We start from the raw sequence: 21,700 nt of genomic DNA on the forward strand, positions 1-21,700 counted from the left end.
GAACAATTGGCCCAGTGTCATCTGGGTTTGGCTGGGGTAGGCTGTCATTGTAAATAAGAATTTGTTCTTAACCGACTTGCTTAGTTAAATAAAGGTAAGAAATGTTTGCTAAATCAACTAAAGGAAAAATATTAACACAATAAAACAACAAGGCTATATACAAGTGGTACAGAGTCAATATGCCGGGGTACGGGTTTGTTGAGGTAATTGAGGCAATATGTACATGCAGGTAGGGGTAAAGTGACAGTGCATAAATAATAAACAGAGAGTAGCAGAAGTACATCAGCATGATGCAACAGGAACCAGGATTTGTCGGACCAGGCAATGTTTTCCACTCCGCAATTGTCCTGTGTTGGTGAGCGCATGCCCATCGGAGCCGCTTCTTCTTGTTTTTAGCTGATAGGAGTGGAACCTGGTGTGGATGTCTGCTGCAATAGCCCATCAGTGACAAGGACATCTCGGAACACAAGTTGCGTGTTCCGAGATGCCGTGTTGCACGCGGCTGTTGTACTGATATATTTGGGCTTGAAGTGACAAATTCGTGCCAATGACGTGTCTTTTCCTATGAAATTATGTGTACATTATTTTTAGCCTACGTTTCGTTTCAGGGTTGGGTTTTATTTGAACGGTACCACCCACCAGCTTGGCGTTGTTTATTAATGATAAACACCTGCAAAGTTTGCTAGTCACGACTGAGCTGAGCAATATAATAGATCATCTTTGGCTACACAAATATGGTGAATATATTAAGATAGTTGACTCAGGCTGTTTACTAGGGATGCACGATATATCCGTGAACATATCGGAATCGGACAATATTAGCTAAAAATTCCAACATCGGTATTGTCCGTTGTCTAATTTAACGTCGATGTGAAAAAACGATGTCAAAGCTGACGTGCATACCTATATAATGTGGGTACATGACATAATGACTCCACGTAAAATTTTGCACTACACCTGCAACACAGCATTCCTAATGTAACGGATGTGAAATGGCTAGCTAGTTAGCGGTGGTGCGCGCTAATAGCGTTTCAATCGATTACGTCACTCACTTTGAGACCTTGAAGTAGTGGTTCCCCTTGCTCTGCAAAGGCCGCAGCTTTTGTGGAGCGATGGGTAACGATGCTTCGTGGTGTAATATTTGTGTTGTGGAGAAATGACCAGGCAGGAGACGAGAGTACAGTTAGTTTTCGTTTAGTCGTGCTCTACAGTTCCCGGGCACACTAGTGCGCATGTGCATTTCCTATTAGGTGTAGTAACGTAACACTGCCGTAATACATCACTGCTTAGTAACAGCATAGTAACTAATATAAACAGATGTAGATCCCAGATACTACACTCCTCCCCCATAGTGTTTAACTCCCAGAGAACAAGGTAAATATATTAGGGAACTACTAATGCTGCAGTAGTTTGTGTCGGGGGGCTAGGGCCAGTTGGTTATATCTGGAGTACTTCTCCTGTCTTATCCAGTGTCCTGTGTGAATTTAAGTATGCTCTCTCTAATTCTCTCCTTCTCTCTTTCTTTCTCTCTCTCGGAGGACCTGAGCCCTAGGACCATACGTCAGGACTACTGGGCATGATGACTCCTTGCTGTCCCCAGTCCACCTGGCCTTGCTGCTGTTCCAGTTTCAACTGTTCTGCCTGCAGTTATGGAACCCCTACCTGTCCCAGACCTGCTGTTTTCAACTCTTAATGATCGGCTATGAAAAGCCAACTGACATTTATTCCTGATTATTATTTGACCATGCTTGTCATTTATGAACATTTCGAACATCTTGGCTCTCTCTAATTCTCTCCTTCTCTCTTTCTTTCTCTCTCTCGGAGGAACTGAGCCCTAGGACCATACGTCAGGACTACCGGGCATGATGACTCCTTGCTGTCCCCAGTCCACCTGGCCTTGCTGCTGTCCCAGTTTCAACTGTTCTGCCTGCGGTTATGGAACCCCTACCTGTCCCAGACCTGCTGTTTTCAACTCTTAAATATCGGCTATGAAAAGCCAACTGACATTTATTCCTGATTACTATTTGACCATGCTTGTCATTTATGAACATTTTGAACATCTTGGCCATGTTCTGTTATAATCTCCACCCGGCACAGCCAGAAGAGGACTGGCCACCCCTCATAGCCTGGTTCCTCTCTAGGTTTCTTCCTAGGTTTTGGCCTTTCTAGGGAGTTTTTCCTAGCCACCGTGCTTCTACACCTGCATTGCTTGCTGTTTGGGGTTTTAGGCTGGGTTTCTGTACAGCACTTCGAGATATTAGCTGATGTACGAAGGGCTATATAAAATAAACTTGATTGATTGATTGATAATGCAATACCTGAACAATGCATTCTTAAACATTTTTCAACTACTGGGTTGAAGCAGACTTTTCAGAGCCCAGCACAAATCCAGGGGATTATTCTGCCCCGAAGATGGAGTTTGTGTCCTAATAACTAACCCAGGTAATGTCCTTTTTCTTTCCTTTTATCTAGGACATATTAAAGTGTTTGTTTGTTTTACTGTCTGTTACCTTAAACAGCTCAACTCACAGGTCAAGCTTTTGAGGTGCCCTTCGCTGTCGAATAGGATATCTCCACTCCTCCTGGGCTTCCGGTGAGAATAGTCCTGGGGGTCATTATTGTTCTTGTTCTCTCGGCGTCTCTCTGCTGGGGCGTTGGACCGTAGCAGATGATCCACATGAACGTTGACCTGGCGATGACCAATTTGGACTTGGTAAGTCAAAGGTCCTTTGCGTTGCAAGATCACACCTGAGTTCCACAGGTGCTTGGGGTGTCTGAAATCACGTACCATCACCCTCTCTCCCTCTTTGAATTCTCTGACAGTCTTTGAGTGTCTGTCATGAGCTTTCTTCTGCTGTAGCTGGTGCTTTGCCACAGTGCTTGACAAGTCTGGTTTCAACAATGTCAGGCGGGTACGTGGTTGGCGTCTCAGAAACAGTTCAGCTGGTGTACATTCCGTTACTGTGTGTGGTGTGTTGCGGTAAGTAAACAGGAACCGGGGAAGCCTTTGTTGGGTGGGAACAGACTGAACCTCGAGTCTAGTCCAGGCCTTCTTAAAGGTTTGCACGGCTCTCTCCGCTGCTCCGTTTGATGCCGGATGATAAGGTGGTGACAGGATGTGCCTTACTCCATTGTTCTTGAGAAACATTTCAAAATCGTTTGACGTGAAAGGAGGGCCATTGTCCGATACGAGCTCCTTGACTAGTCCAAAGGATGCGAACAGGTGTCTGAGAAGATTGATGGTCTTCTCAGCTGTGGTCAGTTGAGTAGGGAACACTTCCATCCACTTGGAATGGACATCGACGACAACAAGGAAATGTTGCTTGTCAATCTCGGCGTAATCCACATGGATGCGTTCCCAAGGTGTAGCAGCCCAGGACCATGGATGAAGAGGTGCAGCAGCAGGCTTGTTGCGAACAGCTTCACAAGGTGAGCAGTGGCCTACATGCTGTTGAATGTCCTGATCCAGTCCAGGCCACCACAGATAACTGCGAGCGAGTGCTTTCATTCGAGTGATCCCTGGATGTCCCTCATGCAGGTCAGATAGCAGTCTCCTCTGGAATTTGTGAGGTACCACCACCCTTGATCCCCACAGAACACATCCTTGATCAGTGGACAACTGGTCTTTCTTGTCGATGAATGGACGAAGGTTATCGTCATTTACGAAGGTTGGCCAACCTCCTAATGTTAAGTCCAAGACTTTGGAAAGCACTGGATCTTTCCTTGTTTCCTCTGCTATGCCTGAAGCAGATATGGGCAGTTCGTCAATGAGAGAGATCTGGAAGACTGCTCTATCATCTTCACTGTCGGATTCACTATTGCATGGTAGTCTTGATAGTGCATCTGCATTTGCGTGATCCATGGATCGTCTGTACTCAATCTCGTAGTCGTAGGCTAACAATATCAGAGCCCAACGTTGCATTCGAAGTGCAGCAAGGGTTGGTATAGCTGATTTTGGTCCAAGGATGGCCAACAGAGGCTTGTGATCTGTCAGCAGTTGGAACTTCCTTCCGTACAGGTATTTGTGAAACTTCTTCACTCCGAATATTATGCTCAGGGCTTCCTTCTCAATTTGAGCATAATTTTTCTCACTTGGTGACAGAGTCCGTGATGCAAATGCAATAGGGTGTTCTTCACCTGACGATAGAACATGTGAGATGACGGCTCCTACTCCGTATGGAGATGCATCACACGCGAGTCTCAGCTTCATCTCTGTGTTGTAGTGGGCAAGCCACTTGCTCTTTAGCAGATGCTGTTTGCAAGTCTTGAATGCTTCTTCGTATTGTGGGGACCAATTCCACTTTGTATCTGCCTGCAGCAGTTGGTGAAGCGGATGCAACAATGTGGACAAGTTTGCCACAAACTTTCCGTAATAGTTCAGGAGCAAGGTGCTCTCCAATGGTTGGTGCGGACACGAGGATGTCGTCCATGAAGCACACAACGTTGTCTATACCGTCCAAGATCTGACCCATTGTGTGTTGGAATATCGCTGGAGCTGTCGAGATTCCATAGGCCAAGCGATTGAATCTGAATAGCCCCTTGTGTGTATTGATGGTCAGATACTGTTCTGACTCCGGATCCAGCTTCAGTTGCTGATAAGCGAATGCCAGGTCCAGCTTACTGAAAACCTTCCCACCAGCTAGAGTGGCAAACAGATCTTCAGCGTTTGGTAGTGGATATTCCTCTGGTAGTATGCAGCGATTTACTGTGACCTTGTAGTCACCGCACATTTTGTGAAAGATAGGCTTGGTTCCTTCTTGCACTCTGACTTTTGCTGTGAAGTCTTGTATTTCGCCGTAGCCATCTTTGAAAAGTTCTTTGTGCTTCTCCAGCATGTTAGTGAGTGTAGCCTGACTCACTGGTTTGTCCTTTCTCAGACTGAAGATTTCTCCCCAGTTCAACTTGATCTTTTGTAGCCAGTTTCTGCCTAGCAAGGCTGATTTTTCTCCTTTAACAATGACAAGCGGTAGCGTCCACTCCTTCCCCTCATACCGGACTGGTACCTGGATCTGCCCTAACACAGGAATAGTGTCACCAGTGTATGAAGAAAGGCGGATGGACGCTGGCTGAAGAGGGCACTCTTTCAGTTTTTCTTTGTAGAGTCTCTCTGGAACCAGAGATACAGACGCTCCGGTGTCCAGCTGCATTTTTACTGGTTTTCCCGCTAACTCCATGTTGAGATAGATTCCATCTTTTTGTTGTTGAGCTGTGTACACTGTGAACAGTTCCAATACTGTTTCAGTTGTACCTTCCTCTTCTTGTGCTGCGTCTGACACTTTGTGCGCTCTTGCTGTGCGTTTTGAGGCTTTACACACTTTCTGTAAATGTCCAACCTTTCCACAATTGTGGCACTTTACATTTTGGAATCGACATTCACTGTGCTGATGATTATCTCCCCCACATCTGTAGCAACTTGGCTTAGACCTTTGAGATGTGGGCTGCTTTGTTCTTGTGTAACCTTGAGGACGGGACTGAGAAAAGTGTGAATTTTGTGAGCCTTTTTCACCACGTGCATCACTGACCTTGTGAACACCTTTCTGACGTTCTGCATATCCCGATAGCTCAATAGTATCCCTGTGGGCAAGCTCGAGTCCAAGTGCGATATCACAGGCTTTCCGAAAGGTCAGGTCCTTCTCTGACAGAAGCCTTCTGTGATATGCTTCACCTGTGAGACCACATACAAACTTGTCTCGAAGAGCATCATCAAGAAATTGTGCAAACTCACATGTACTTGCCAGCCTTTTCAAAGCAAGGATGTAGTCAGCCACGGTTTCCCCTTGACTCTGGTGACGTTGGTAAAATCTGAAACGTTCTGCAATGAGAATTGGCTTAGGCTTGAAATGCCTTGAAAGAGTTTCAGTCAGTTCTGCATAGTTCAACTCCACTGCTTTTATTGGTTCAATGAGACCTTTCAGCAATCCATACTCAGTTGGACCCAAAACACTGAGAAATACGTCTGCTTTCTTTTCAGCTTTGATTTCATTTGCAGCCAGCCAACGCTCAAAACGCTCCAAATAGGAATCAAAATCCTCTTTTGTAGCCTCAAACTCTGGTACTCGACCAAACTCTGGTACTCGACCAATGGTTGCCATTTTCCTTATTCCAGTTTCCTTATTCCTTGTATTCCTTAATTTTCATCTAATTCTTCACTTCGGAAGTTTCTGCAATTACTTCATTCACTGCACTCATTTGTAATAATGTACACACCGTGTTACGTTCCTTCTTCCTTTTTTTTTTCTTTCTTGACAATATTTCTCCACCGAGATCGCCTAATTTCAATGGGTTCAATGACAGTCTTTTTTATTTAACCACCAGAGGGCAGTGTCGCTATTCTGGACTCCAATAGTCTTGCTACTTGGCAGCTCCTGAACACTGTACCTGCTAGTAGTGCTTAGCCTTTTTTTACTGGCGAAAGAAAATAAAAAATAACTGACGAATTACATAATTATTTTGAGTTTCATTACTCACGCAACATTCTTCCCTTCAAGCAATGTCCGTTAAAGAAGTTTAATCACCTCGTCGCCACTGTAATATTTGTGTTGTGGAGAAATGACCAGGCAGGAGACGGGAGTACACTTAGTTTTCGTTTAGTCGTGCTCTACAGTTCCCGGGCACACTATTGCGCATGTGCATTTCCTATTAGGTGTAGTAACGTAACACTGTCGTAATACATCACCGCTTAGTAACAGCATAGTAACTAATATAAACAGATGTAGATCCCAGATACTACACGTGGGTGACTGTTGTTGATGTGTGCAGAGGGTCCCTGGTTCGCGCCCGTGTCGGGGCGAGGGGACGGTCTAAAGTTATACTGTTACACTAACCTAGCCCACAATGTCTGCTGTGTGGATCGAGCAGTCAACAAGTCGAGCAGTCATTTGAAAGAGTAAGAACATTTCAGCGAGACAACTCAAAGCCAAAATCCAATAACGCCAAGATAATTGAATTCATTGACAATCAACCTTTCTCTGTTGTAGGTGATGTTGGCTTTCGCAACAATCGCTTCCATAACATTTGTTTTAGGCTGCCAGCATTAAAGAAACATGTACAATAATAACATTACAAAAATGCACTGCCATTAAACTGCAATAAAACTGCAGTACAATGAAATGCTTTTTTAATTAATGATAACTGTTAGCTTGCTGTGTGTGCTTCTAATTGTAATATTTTATGTGTTAGCTAATAGCACTGCTTATTGTGCTGCACATTTTATTCTGTTCAACTGAATGCTGTTTTGGAAGTTCTATTATGACTGACTACATTTTTTTTTAGATATTTCAATGTCATACTACAATCCACCAGGATTTACAAAACCCTATTTTTAGGTCATTTATTTCCATAAATAATTAGTCAACATTTATTGCACCAATTATGTCTCAGATTCTATTTTCTTGGAAAGCTATTAGTGCTATTATATGATACAATATCAGTACTTGTTGCATTTACAACTTGTTTAAGTTGTATCATTGTAATAATGGAGCTATGAATTTGGAAGCAGGTGAAACATTTAATAAACCAAAACCTGGAATGAGACAATTCCATGTGGCTACACAAGAATAATACCAACTGGTGAGTGAACATAAGAGAGTGACATATAAAGGGTAGGAAATGTTGGAGTCTCACGTGTGCTTTGCACCACACCTCCTCCATGCGCCGGAACCACTCATCTACCGCAGGAGCCGCGGTCTGGCCCGGGGTCCACGGGGCCAGGGCCGGCTGGAAACCCAAAACACATTCAAAGGGGGTCAACCCAGTGGAGGAGTGACGTAGGGAGTTCTGGGCGTACTCTGCCCAGGGAAGGAATCGTGCCCACTCACCATGCCGGTCCTGATAATGACTTCTCAGGAACCTCCCCAGCTCCTGGTTCATCCTCTCCACCTGTCCGATGGACTGAGGCCGATATCCGGAAGTGAGGCTGACCGTGACCCCGAGCTTCTCCATGAAGGCCCTCCATACTCGTAATGTGAATTGGGGGCTACGGTCAGAGACGATGTCCTCCGGAAGGCCATAATGCCGGATGACCTGCTGGAAGACTGCCTCAGCGACCTGGAGAGCAAATGATGAGACCAGGAAGAGAGATTAAGCGACATGACTTGGAAAATCTATCCACTACCACCAGAATGGTGGTGAAACCATCAGAGGGGAGGAAGATCGGTTACAAAGTCAATGGATAGATGTGACCAAGGTTGCTGAGGCACGGGAAGCGGCAGGAGCTTACCTGCTGGAGCATTCTGGGGAGACTTGGTTTGAGCACATATGGAACAGGAGTTGACATACCGAGTGACATCCTGCACCAAGGTGGGCCACCTGTACTTCTCAGCGATGGAGTGGATTGTGCGAGAAATACCTGGATGTCCAGTAACGACAGCTGTGTGTGCCCATGTCAGCAGCCGATCCCTTATTCCTGTGGGAACGTAGATGCACTCGTGAGAACAATTCCTGGGTGCGAGCTCCCTCTCTAGAGCCTGGCGGATGTCCACATCTACGTCCCAAACCACTGGACCTATGACTCGGGAGGATGGGATTATGGGTTCTCTCTGGACAGGAACCTCTCCCGAATCATAAATACGGGGAAGGGCAACGGCCTTGATGTTCTTAAAACCTGGGTGATAGGTCAGCATGAAGTCGAATTTGGTGAAGAGAAGTGCCCACCTGGCTTGGCGCGGATTCAGTCTCCTTGCTGTCCGTATGTACTTTAGCTTCCGATGGTCAGTGAGGATGACGAATGGTTCCTTGGCGCCCTTTAGCCAGTGTCTCCACTCCTCTAATGCCAACTTCACCACCAGGAGCTCCCAATCGCCGACGTCATAATTCCTCTCTGCGGAGGACAGTTTCTTGGAGAAAAAAAGCACAAGGATGCAATTTCAATGGGTTACCCTGTCTTTGTGACAAAACTGCCCCCACACCCACCTCAGATGCGCCTACCTCAACCACAAAAGGTAGCGTGGGATCTGGGTGTTTTAGCAAGGGGCGGAGGTGAAATGACCCTTGAGGATACGAAAGGCCTCGTCAGCTGCTGGAGACCACACCAACCTACGAGGCCCACCCTTGAGGAGAGAGGTGAGTGGGGCGGCGACGGCACTGAAGATCCTGATGAAGAGGAGGTAGAAGTTGTCATTAGAGGTCGGCCGATTATGATTTTTCAACGCCGATACCGATACTGATTATTGGAGGACCCAAAAAAAGCCGATACCGATTAATCGGCCGATTTAAAAAAAAAAATAATAATAATAATGTATTTGTAATAATGACAATTACAACAATACTGAATGAACACTTATTTAACTTAATATAATACATCAATATAATCAATTTAGCCTCAAATAAATAGTGAAACATGTTCAATTTGGTTTAAATAATGCAAAAACAAAGTGTTGGAGAAGAAAGTAAAAGTGCAATATGTGCATATATTTAAAAAAAGGCATTGGTGTTTATGGTTAGGTACACATTGGTGCAACGACAGTGCTTTTTTGCGAATACGCACCGCATCGATTATATGCAACGCAGGACACGCTAGATAAACTAGTAATATCATCAACCATGTGTAGTTAACTAGTGATTATGATTGATTGATTGTTTTTTATAAGATAAGTTTAATGCTAGCTAGCAACTTACCTTGGCTTCTTACTGCATTCGCATAACAGGCAGTCTCCTCGTGGAGTGCAATGTAATCAGGTGGTTAGAGCGTTGGACTAGTTAACTGTAAGGTTGCAAGATTGAATCCCCGAGCTGACAAGGTAAAAATCTGGCATTCTGCCCATGAACAAGGCATTTAACCCACCGTTCCTAGGCCGTCATTGAAAATAAGAATGTGTTCTTAACTGACTTGCCTAGTTAAATAAAGGATAAATAAAGGTGTAAAAAAAAAACTGGCTAAATCGGTGTCCAAAAATACCGATTTCCGATTGTTATGAAAACTTGAAATCGGCCCTAATTAATCGGCCATTCCGATTAATCGGTCGACCTCTAATTGTCATACCCTTGTAACCCCTTGATGGTGGTTGGGACTGGCCATGACCTCATCGCATCTATTTTCTTGTCCTGCATCTTCATTCCCTGCGGGCTGATTTGGTAACCCAAGAAGGATACAACCCCCTGATGGAATTGGCACTTCTCCGCCTTGACAAACAGGCGATTGGCCAAGAGGCGTTCCAGGACTGCTCGAATGTGGGTGATGTGATCTTCCAGGTTGGTCGAGAAGATCAGGATGTAATCGATGTATACAATCACCTGATGTCCAAGCATGTCCCATAACACCTTTTTGATTAATTCCTGAAACACTGACGGAGCATTGGCTAAGCCAAAGGACATAACCGAGTACTCGAAGTGGCTCGAGATCGTACTGAACGCCGTCTTCCACTCATCCCCCTCCCGGATGCGGATGAGATTGTAGGCACTCCGCAGGTCTAGTTTGATGAAGAACTTGAGCTGCTCGGTGGCACCAACGGGATACTTTGTGGTGATGTCATTGAGTCCCCGATAATTAATATAAAGGCATAATCCTCCCTCCTTCTTGGCCATGAAGAAGAAACCAGTCGACGCAGAGACGTGGATGTGCGGATGAAACCCTGTTGGAGGGCCTCTTGAATGTAATTCTCCGTGGCCTGGGTCTCAGCCACAGACAGAGGGTAGATGCATCTGCGATAAGGTGTAGCACCGGAAAACAGGTCGATGGCACAGTCCCAGGGGCAATGAGGAGGGAGACAGGTAGCGCGGGTCTTGGAGAATACCTCACTTAGGTCCTGGTTTTCCTCTGGGATGTTGGGCTGAAGGTCAACCACAGGACTCTCAACTGATGTGGAACCACAGGGGACAGGGAAGCAGTTCCTCCGGCATTCAGGTGACCAGTCTGATTCTCATCAAGTGAGGCCGAGGATGGTTTTGTGAACTGGTGCACTGGTGATGAAGGGGATGTTCTCCTGGTGATTGGACTCCGTGAGGGTAAGTGGTTGAGTGATGTGTGTGATGGTGCCAGATCCTAATGGTTGACAGTCGAGACTTTGAACCGGAAAAGAAGAGGAGAGCAGGTAGATGCTAATGTTGAGGGAGGAGGCAAGGGTCTGATCCATAAAGTTCCCTGCGGCGCCGAAATCCACTAAAGCTGTAGACACTGTACATCAGGGACAATCAGCCAGAGTGATGGACACCATGAAGAGTCTAGCAGGAAGAGCTGAATCTGGAATACTCACTCCTGGTCCAGGGGATGGAACATCACGTGACCGTACCTCTGCTCTAGTGGATCCCAGATTCTGAAGTACTGGACACTACTGGACCTTGTGCCCTCCTTGCCCACAGTACAGACATAGCCACAGCTGTATCCGTCTGCGTCGTTCTGCCGCGGAAATGCATGTGACCCCTACCTCCATGGGTTCAGGCTCTGATCCCGAGTGCTCGTTGGAGGGAGAGAAGCGATGAGAATGCCGATGCTCCCGGAAGAAGGGAATCCAGATGGATGTCCATCGCAATGAGTGAGTCCAGGGTGAGGCTATTGTCACGACAGGCCAGTTCCGTCTGGACCTCCTCGCCCAGACCTCTTCTAAATAGCGTGTGAATCGCTGGCTCATTCCATCCACTGGAAGATGCTACTGTCCGGAAGGTGAGCGCATACTCAGCAGCCGTCTGATTCCCCTGCTGTAGCTGAAGCAGACACTCACCTCCCTCTCTGCCCTCTGCGAGATGAGCAAAAATGCATTTAAACAGAGCCATGAACCCCTCATAAGAATCTATCTCCTCCTCGCCTCTCTCCCAGAGAGCCATAGCCCATTCCAATGCTGCCCGGTCAGCAGAGAAATAACTGTGGCAACCTTAGACCTCTCGGTGATGGGGGCTCCCAACTGGTGTGAAAAATAGAGGGAGCACTGAAGGAGGAAGCCACGGCATTTGGATGGTATACCGTCGTATTTCTCCAGGAGGGATAGACGCACACCGCTGACCTGAGCGGGTTGCTGAATGGGCTGTTGCGCTGACTCGCTAGGTAGACGGGCTCTAGAGTATCCTCCGCTGTAACGTCTCTCGGGGGTGTTCGAGACGCTGCAGACTGCGGAGAACCTCTTACATGGCAGTCCCCAGTGTTATGCTGAGTGCAAGTTGCACCTGCAAATCCGGGTCGTGGCACCATTGTAAAGGACGTCATGCTGCTTGCTTAGACATACTGCTCCCTTCCAAACCAGCTCATATCGAGACTCGAACCTCTGCCTCGCAAACACACGTGACCACCGTCCTGAAGGGTTTTAACAGGTCACGCTCCTGAATTTAATAGCGCAAGTGGTGATCCTTCAGGCTGAGGAGTGAGTTTCACATATTCCCATCTGCTACACTTAAAACTAACACAAAACCAACAAACCAAAAGGGGCACAGGAAGTGGTGCAGCCCAGGAGGCACACATCCATTTTTTTCTCACATTTCAGCTTACAAGCTCCATAAGCCATGCTCTCACCAAACAGAGTAGCGAACGTGCTCTGGAAACCAAGGATCCACCATGCCTCTGGACTGCATCACCTCCTGTCGGCAGCCACCTTGAACACAAAATGAAATGGGTTTAAAGTAACAGTCCTATCACGTTTCAGGTAAGACCCAAATGCAGACTGTGTTGAAGTAACAATGTTTATTACAGCAACAGGGGCAGGCAAACGACAGGTCAAGAGGGGCAAACAGGAACAATATGCAAAACAGGAGCAGGGGGGAAAAACGCTGGTAAGGTTGATGAACAAAACGTTACTGGCACAGACAGACAGAAAACACAGGTATAATGGGGAAGATGGGCGACACCTGGAGGGGGTTGGAGACAAGCACAAGGACAGGTGAAACAGATCAGGGCGTGACGAGTCCAGTGTTTCCAGATATCTATGAAATATGACCTATAATAAATTGCAATATGAGTGAAATATTTTTCCTTCCAAAAAAACGGTAATTTCTTATAAAAAAAAAAAAGGATTTTCTGTGTTGGAATGGTACGGGTGCACCCTAACAACAGAAAGGTGTGGGCACACACCAGTCATTGAAATATAATGCGAGTAGACCGCTGATTGGCCATCTCATCCTCCTCAGGAGTATGACATCATACTCTATGAGGAAATAGCAAACATTTTTAAATGATATGTTTGAGATACAAGTTTGAGGTAGGGTTTTTGAAGAGGTTTTTCTCCTATTTATACTTTGGCCACAAATACGAGTATAGGATGAGTCAACAACATTATTTGGGTAGGAGTTAACAGAATTTGAACTTTAAAAAGTGAGAATTTCACTGGATAGTTACTTAATTGAATGTTAGGGCAAAATGTAGATTTTCTGCGTAAATAGACATGCCCAAAAGTAATTGTTTTTCATGAGATAGCCATAAACAATAACTGGTAATGGTGCATAGTTTTAGAAATGTCTGGAACTCACCATTCTGATAAAAATAGTTATAAATTGCTGAGGTGTACTCACTTTTGAGGACACAAGCTCAAGTACAAAGTAAAAATATTATGAAAATATTAAAAATCATATGATTTTTTTCCTATTCAACATATTGGGGCAATAGGGCTTGCAATGACTGAAATGCTTTCTAAACATAGTAACAATCAAATTATAGACCACTTACTATACGATTTCACCTTTCTTATAACTGTAAAATAAATATGATCATTCTTAGTGACAGTACAATATTGGCACCATTTCATATAACTGACGACAAAGACTTTTGTGCAAAATAATCAATTCTAGAAAAGAATGTTATATTACAGCTAGATGAAGCTAGATGAAACTGCTATTTTTGAATCCGCTAGACTCTCCCATACCACAGATATGAGGTTCACAGTCTTAGAAAACCTTTCCTTTGTCTGGATAGGCCAGAACATGTGACGCGTTGCTCCCTATGCAAATAGATGATTTCCTGTGTCTGTGAACCTCACAGCTGCGCTTGCAATAGCACAAATGAATCGGGACAACCAGCGCTTTCGGGAGTCTAAAGCAATTCATGTTGGGCTGTTCACAGAGCACGCTGTACACAGAAACATTGGTCGGAACCGGTCCAGACCCACTCAAAGTCCCATCTATAGGAGACTTAACATCTATTTGTTAAATACACACTGCTCCAATCTCATGACAAGACAATTGTCCAATAGCAAGGCATATTTTATTGACATGCAAATAAGTCACATCTGTGACGTAACTGCAGATAAATTTTAGGCCTAGATTCAATCCGTATCGCGGAAGATCCACGCTATAGCGTGATTTAAATTTTAAGGCGATGTTCCTGCTTTCGCAGAAACTGCATTCACGGTAAACACTGCATAGGTTGGCTCAAATGGAAATTACCTTTACATTTCAATCGCACTATAACGCAGATCTTCGACTATATAGATTGAATCTAGTGCTTTTGCTCAAAACAAGTGAGAGGCTCTGAAAACAATATTGTAAACAAGTTATGTGCGTTCACGTGCTTTAAACTCATAGAGAACTACAATTGGCTAATGGCAAACAAGCTGCGTCAACCATAAACTAAAAGTACAGCTATTATGCTCATTAACAAATTAAGAGTTAAAAATCCACATTAATAGATTGTCTTTTATAAATAATGTTTTATTGTTGCATTTAACTGCAGAAAATGCTGTTATCAGGTAATTTCCTTAGTATGTGACGTCAGAGTTCAGAGATGATAGACAAGTTTCCCACTAGTAATTACAAGTTGGAGGGGCGTTGAAGTTCATTTTCCCCAGTCGTATGCTGGTATTTAAGAATTGACCAGTTTTTAGAACGCATGATCAATCCAGTTTTACTGACACCATTTCCAGCTACTATGTAGGTAAAACTTGAAGACAGGGCCCATCTTTTGTAGGCTCCTGCTGGGATATCACCAAGGTGTAGTCTGCAAAACAACAAACCTGTTAGCCTAAATGGAACTAGTGGAAATGAAGGGCAGAAAGAATATATTCCCTAAATGCAGTAATGTCCTGAATTACATTTTTTATTTAACCAGGCAAGTCAGTTAAGAACAAATTCTTATTTATAATGACAGCCTACACCGGCCAAACCCTAACAATGCTGGGCCCATTGTGCACCACCCTATGGGACTCCCAGCCTGGAATCAAACCAGGGTCTGTATTGAGGCCTCTAGCACTGAGGTGCAGTGCCTTAGACCGCTGCGCCACTCGGAAGCCACTGAACACCCTCGGATTTAGAGAAGGAACAGAATGCGGAGAAGGAGAATTCACAGATATTATCTGTTTCTTATGTAACTCTGGAGAAATCAAGTGGATGTGGTTCAATCATACTCAAATCTCAAATGTTCTATAAAGCACTAAGGATATACCTGTTGAGGCAGCTGCATGTTGCCAAACAAAAAAGAACAAACAAGAAAACATACAAATATCCTTGTCTGTTTTTGATAAGAGCTCACTGCAGGGCTTTTGTTTTTCCCATAAAACTTGCAGCCCACTTTTTTTCTTTTTCTTTTAGGAATGTGGAATGTGGAGCCAGTCAACTCTGATTGGTCAGAATGCCTGTGATGAAAGGGTTCTGCCCATCCAGACATAGGAGAAGAAGTGTGTGGAAGTTTACAGTCGTGAGTTATTTCGCACTCACTCACACACATACAGTACACTCACTTTCTCACAGTCTTCAGGATGAACCATCCACTGCATTTCACTCTCCTGCTCCTCTCTTTGGGATTTCTGTACCGGACCACCACCAGTGCTGTTCTTATGGACAAACTGGCAAACAGCAAAATCTGTGCAGATGAGGAGTGCTCATGTGAGTACAGTAGATTTTATGCACCTTACCGATCAGAAGACCATTGTTGGAGAGTATGGATTTCTGTTCTCTATTCAGACATTCTGGATTTTTTGAGGGATGTGACAATACCATGCACCCATCAATCAATCCAGTCAATACTGGCTTTATATGTGATTTGACAAAAGAGTGCACAGTCAATGTGTTTTCTTATTTCATATACTGTAGGTCATTTGCTTTCATGTTGTTTTTGTTGTTGTTCCCTCTCAGATGCTCTCTCTATGGCTGTGGCTCTGGATGACTTCACCGCTCCTGACTGCAGATTCATCAACATCAAGAAGGACCAGATGATCTATGTGTACTCCAAACTCACACCAGAGGAGGGCACTGGAGTCTTCTGGTCTGGAAGTGTATGTTCTGTGATGACTGGTTTGTTTCCAGAGTTACAGAAACATTTTCATCACTATTCAAAATATGTTTTTAGAAAATGGTCCATCCAAACCGTTTTTGTCAATTCATGTTGAAATGTAAAGACCCTAGTGACATTTTCCATATGAATAATGTACCAATCAAGTCAGGTGATTCTATGCTCCATCCAGGTATGAGGTTCATACCTTTTGAGGTGCATTTTGCTGTGCCTGTCACATTGTTTAATCATTTTGAGTTGTGGAATGTGTGAGATTTGGGCAGAAACTCACAGATATATGACTCGATCACACAAATGCATCTATTCTGCTCTTCCTAAACCTGCCCCCTAGATATGAATGTTTCTGTCATGGTGAAACACCTGAGCACATCTATCTAGCACCATGTTCCTCTCTCTGGCAGGTTTACAGTGAGCGTTATGTGGACCAGATGGGCATCCTCGGCTACTTCCCCAGCAACCTGGTGAAGGAGACTACCAAGTTTAAGAAGGATACTGATACTGTGGAGATCCCTACGGCCGTGAGTATTACCTCAACTTCCACGCATTCAACACTATAGCTACCAACAACATGTTGTTTGTCTCCATTCATTCTCGCTCAGTAGGTACATTCTCACAGGTAATCAACAGATCCTGAAGTATTACTTATTGTTGTAGTTTTGATCATTGTTACATTTGTTCTCTCTTGCAGGACGTTGACTTCTACTGTTTCTGAATCTCTGGATGATGTAGGTCTCTTTATTGATCAACTGTTTAGCTTTTTTCTGGGAATTACAAAGGAAATATGCGGAAGTAGAGATCCTTATGATCTGCGGAGCAAGGTTTTTATTATTTCAAAGACTTTTCTTGTATTTTGATATCGAAAATGTTTCAATAAAACCCCTTTCATCCCAATGTTTGTACTGTACATGTTGTATCTTCTCAAATCAGGGATCAAATTATCACTAATATGACGAAAACAAATGTTCTAAGCTTACTGTAGGCTATATTAAAGTTGTTGGAGTTTGGCTGAGTGGAAATTCTATGTTTCCAAGTACCCAAACATACAACAATATCACAGTGAGGGTAGGATACTGCTGCTGTGTGTTGGAAAGCCTCCTGTATATTTTGGATGTGTTTAGATCCTCAGTAAACAGGATCGCGGAGTCAGCCTGCCAGGGTTATGGGAGTTACCTTGTTTCATAGGATTAGGTGTTATGAAAAGCACCACTGAAAACATTCTGATTAAATGTTAGTGGAAGATAATATCAATTTGATATGCTTGGAAACAGATAGAGGAAGGAGAAAGCGTGTCATTGATTTTGCAGTTGATGAGGCAAAACCTCATCATCTGGCTGGGTATGACACATTTATTAGAAACAACCTAACGACTTGATATCAGGTTATAGAGTAGTAAATACCTCTAGAAGAAATATTATGTGAAGATTTGTCAAGAAGATATTTTACAGATAAGCAGTGGAAATAGAAAGATGAGTTTTTTTTGCGCCGTGTGGAGCGTGAACACCAGACAAGTTGTGTATTTATCTGTGGTGATGGAATTTCTCTGGGGATGCATCCTGGTCTGTGGATGTTGAATGGCTGAAAATTGAAGTTAATTATGTTTAAGAGCACATTCTCTTCCTCCTGCTGTAGTGGTATTAATGGTATTACCTCATTTCATTTGTTATCCTGAATGAAACTCTTTGTAGCAGTGTCAAACCTGCATTTACGTAATCAAGCAAAGGTTGTTATAAGCCAGAAAAAAGTAAGCATATTGTGTTTTACACAAAATATTTGAGTGTCACAGTGGAAAAATGATTAGGTCACTTTAAAATATAGTAAATATTATTTGTTTCCTCTTCCTTGCCTCTTTCATAAACATTTGCATATTTGCATATATTTTATTAACACAGTGAGAAAGGTAAACACGAAAACCAATTTTCCCAGTATACCCTTACAATGAGGCTAATTAGAAATGTGGTTGCATAGTCTTGTCTCTCGCTCTCTGTCACATGCAAGCATGCACCCACACATGCATGCACCTACAGTGCATTCAGAAAGTATTCAGACCCTTTGACTTTTTCCACATTTTGTTACGTTACAGCCTTATTCTAAAATTAATTTAAAAAAAAAAATGTTATACCCAAGAAGACTCGAGGCTGTAATCGCTGCCAAAGGTGCTTCAACAAAGTACTGAGTAAAGGGTCTAAATACTTACATACATGTAATATTTCCGTTTTTTATTATAATAAATTAGCAACATTTTCTAAAAACCTGTTTTTGCTTTGTCATTATTGGGTATTGTGTGTAGATTGATGAGGGTGAAAAACAATTTAATCAATTTTAGAGTAAGGCTGAAACGTAACAAAATGTGGAACAAGCACTGTATGTGTGTGCGTCCGCGCACCACACACGCACGCACACACACAGAGACACACCTACACTCATAAACGCATCGACACACTGATTGTGTTATTCGGTGTGAGTGAACATTCACTGTGTGTATGAGTGTGAAGGGTATGTAAAGGTGTTAAAGGCAGTGTAAGGTCATCGTGGATGTGTGGTGAAGGTGAGATACTGAGGTATGGTAATGACCCATCTGCTGCCATGGCAATGGTACTCAGGCCTACATGCTCACCTTGAGAGAGAATGCAGATCAGCTTTGGAATTCTAAACATATGAATTTGAAATGTCATGTTTTTAATTTCCTAATGTTACTGCATTTGCTTATGGGTTGGTAATGACACCCCGAGGAAGGCAGCTTCCGAAACTTTGGTGACTATTAATTAATAATTTGCATCAGAGCAAGAGTGGGTGCCCAAATCCTCTTTTGAATAGTGATTGATAAAGTCCCAATTAATACTAACTGGAAAAATGGTGTGATTTTGCTAAACTTGCATCTAATATTTGAGTATTTGATCTATGTTGCTTATACATACTGTACATGTATCCATTAACCATTTGATCAGCATCAAAATGATTGGCAAATTGCAACGAACAACTTGAACTGCAGTGTATTAGCGCTAGTTTTCATAAAACAATAGTAACGGGAAATGACATGCACCTGCTTGCTAAAATAGTCTTGATTCCAATGAAAAACACACAACAATTTACGAGTAGATGAACTGATCTCTCATTGTTATGGCTTCTGATACCAGACAACTGATTCTAGGTTCTGCGTCTAGGTTCTCTATTTCTGCTACCAATTAAATAACGAACGTTAAGAACATCGAAAATCATCAAAGGCCTGTAATGAATTAATGTAATCATGTAATAATGGAGTATACATCATAAAATGTTTGATGTCAACATAGAATGCAATTTTTGTGCAATTTTAATTAAATGTATTAGACCTACAGTATTTATAGGCTAAACAACATGAGTTTTCAATTAATACAATGTGTAGGGTAAATTGCCACAGTAGATTTTAGTGGTAAACGAGGAAATACTTTATTTTAGTTTTACAGAATGACTATCAAATAGATACTGTACATCTGTTCTTAGTCTGCTCAATTAGCAGGTTTTAAGTTAACACTGATCTCGGCTTTAGCGGAAATGGTAATACGGTGGCCAATAGGCCTAATGGTTGCGACTGACATCAGCTGTGTGGCTGGTCATAGCCCGTATTGACAGTTTAACAAGAGATGAACTTGCGGTAATACGTTAGGCCCATAATGGTTGAAATTGGCCTGATAGTTTAAACTATTTTTTAAAAACTATACAGTGTTTGTTTACAGTTACATTGTTTACAAACAACGGAGTTAAACACACTTATATTTGGGTTAATGAGGGAGTTGCTCATGAGGCCAACAGGAGTTATAAGTTATATTCTTCAAGAATCAATGTACAGTATACATCATTCATTTTAAAGTAAAAAAATGTAGAAATCACAGATTGCCCCTTAAATGCAACCCTATGCCTTAGAAAATCTGATGATTCAGTTTGGAGCCAGGCCAACAGGAGGGATTTGTGCAGTTATTTCATCATTAAGAAACAAAATACGCTTTTTCTTTTTTGTCCAGGGGCCTCATTACATTTCAAAGGATAAACTCCCACACCGGAGACATCAAGGACGACTCCAATCAAAAATGAGATTAGAAATGAATCAATCATGCAGTTAACTTTAATGTTCAAAAACAAGAAAATTGAGATGCTCGTAGTAGTTTAGACATTGTCTGTTTATTAAGGAACACATCTTCACCCAGTGGGGAATCATTTACATGATGTGAAAGTAACGTGACCAGAGATCGAAATGTCTCCTTTATGAGCTCATTTTAAAGTGATAGCTCAGCGTGACTCACTTTTGAAACATGCACGCTTACATCCACGCACGCACGCACGCACACACACACACACACACACACACACACACACACACACACAAACAAACAAACACACAGAGGTTTTTCAGAGAATACATGCTTTTGCATACAATGGCCTTCATGATTTAACATGCCCTGATATTTCCTTTCTCAGTTAAGACTCCCTCCTCAGGATGTGTGGACATTATTTATCTCTCCTCTCCGTTTGATTGGCTGTGAAACCGTCATTTCCACCGCCCTGTTACAGCTGGGAAGGAATTAAATTCATCAACGTGTCCATCCGATTTTCTTCAGTTTCACTTAAACACTTAAACAACAAAATGTGTTTTATGCTGTCCAAGGCTGTTTATTCCTGATAATTCCAAGATCTGTTTATTTCTTATCCTTTTAGATTTATTATTATTTATTTTTTTACTCATTATTCTATTTATTCATTTGACCAGAAGCACATTGGATACTGACGGCTAACCAGTGAAGAAGAGAGCGTTGTCACAAGCAAAAATCAATAGTCTCTCCCTCTCTCTATCTGTCCAGATCAATACAAACCTGTTTATGTTCCCTTCAACTGCAAAATGTCACCAAGGGAAAATATTTATAGCTGCACAGCTATAGCCCATGGCTCTCAAAACTGCAGTATTTGCCCAACAGCATTAGACATTGGAAGATGAAACAGTACTCTCCCATATCCTTTGTTTCTCTTGATAAACATTCATCCTAAAATAAAATCCCTTACTGAAATAGGTTGCATTCATTCTGAAACCTCAAACAACCACTTCAGCGGAGTAGGGGGGCGAGTGAAGTACATGGTGTTCTGGGGATATACACTGAGTGTACAAAACATGCTCTTTCCATGACATAGACTGGCCAGGTGAATCCAGCTGAAAGCTTTGATATCTTATTGATGTAACCTGTTAAATCCACTTCAATCAGGGTAGACGAAGGGTAGGAGACAGGTTTTAAAAAAATGTAAGCCTTGAAACAGTTGAGACATGGATTGTGTATGTGTGCCATTCAGAGGGTGAATGGCAAGACAAAATATTTAAGTGCCTTTGAATGGGGTATGGTAGTAGGTGCCAGGTTTGTGTCAAGAACTGCAATACTGCTGTGTTTTTCATGCTCAACAGTTTCCCGTGTGTATCAAGAACAGTCCACCACCCAAAGGACATCCAGCCAACTTGACGCAACTGTGGGAAGCATTGGAATCAATATGGGACAGCATCCCTGTGGAACGCTTTCAACACCTTGTAGAGTTCATGCCCCGACG

At 43.0% G+C, this 21,700-nt stretch overlaps 1 protein-coding gene across 1 annotated transcript; it reads left to right on the plus strand.

Moving 5' to 3' along the window:
* Window positions 1–15,471: 15,471 nt before the first annotated feature.
* On the plus strand, window positions 15,472–17,029 carry LOC139562322 (otoraplin-like). The gene is made up of 4 exons (XM_071379930.1): window positions 15,472–15,732; window positions 15,982–16,121; window positions 16,540–16,656; window positions 16,827–17,029. The coding sequence occupies exons 1-4, from the start codon at window positions 15,606–15,608 to the stop codon at window positions 16,848–16,850; spliced, it is 408 nt and encodes a 135-aa protein (XP_071236031.1). The 5' UTR covers window positions 15,472–15,605; the 3' UTR covers window positions 16,851–17,029.
* Window positions 17,030–21,700: the final 4,671 nt, after the last annotated feature.

The sequence above is a fragment of the Salvelinus alpinus genome, chromosome 32, assembly GCF_045679555.1.
Source record: "Salvelinus alpinus chromosome 32, SLU_Salpinus.1, whole genome shotgun sequence".
In the NCBI taxonomy this organism is placed as follows: Eukaryota; Metazoa; Chordata; class Actinopteri; order Salmoniformes; family Salmonidae; genus Salvelinus; species Salvelinus alpinus.

Coding starts and splice junctions, on each gene's coding strand:
- LOC139562322 (XM_071379930.1), top strand. CDS start 15,606: ATGAACCATCCACTGCATTTCACTCTCCTGCTCCTCTCTTTGGGATTT. Junction 15,733..15,981: donor TGCAGATGAGGAGTGCTCAT/GTGAGTACAGTA, acceptor GTTCCCTCTCAG/ATGCTCTCTCTATGGCTGTG. Junction 16,657..16,826: donor CTGTGGAGATCCCTACGGCC/GTGAGTATTACC, acceptor TCTCTCTTGCAG/GACGTTGACTTCTACTGTTT.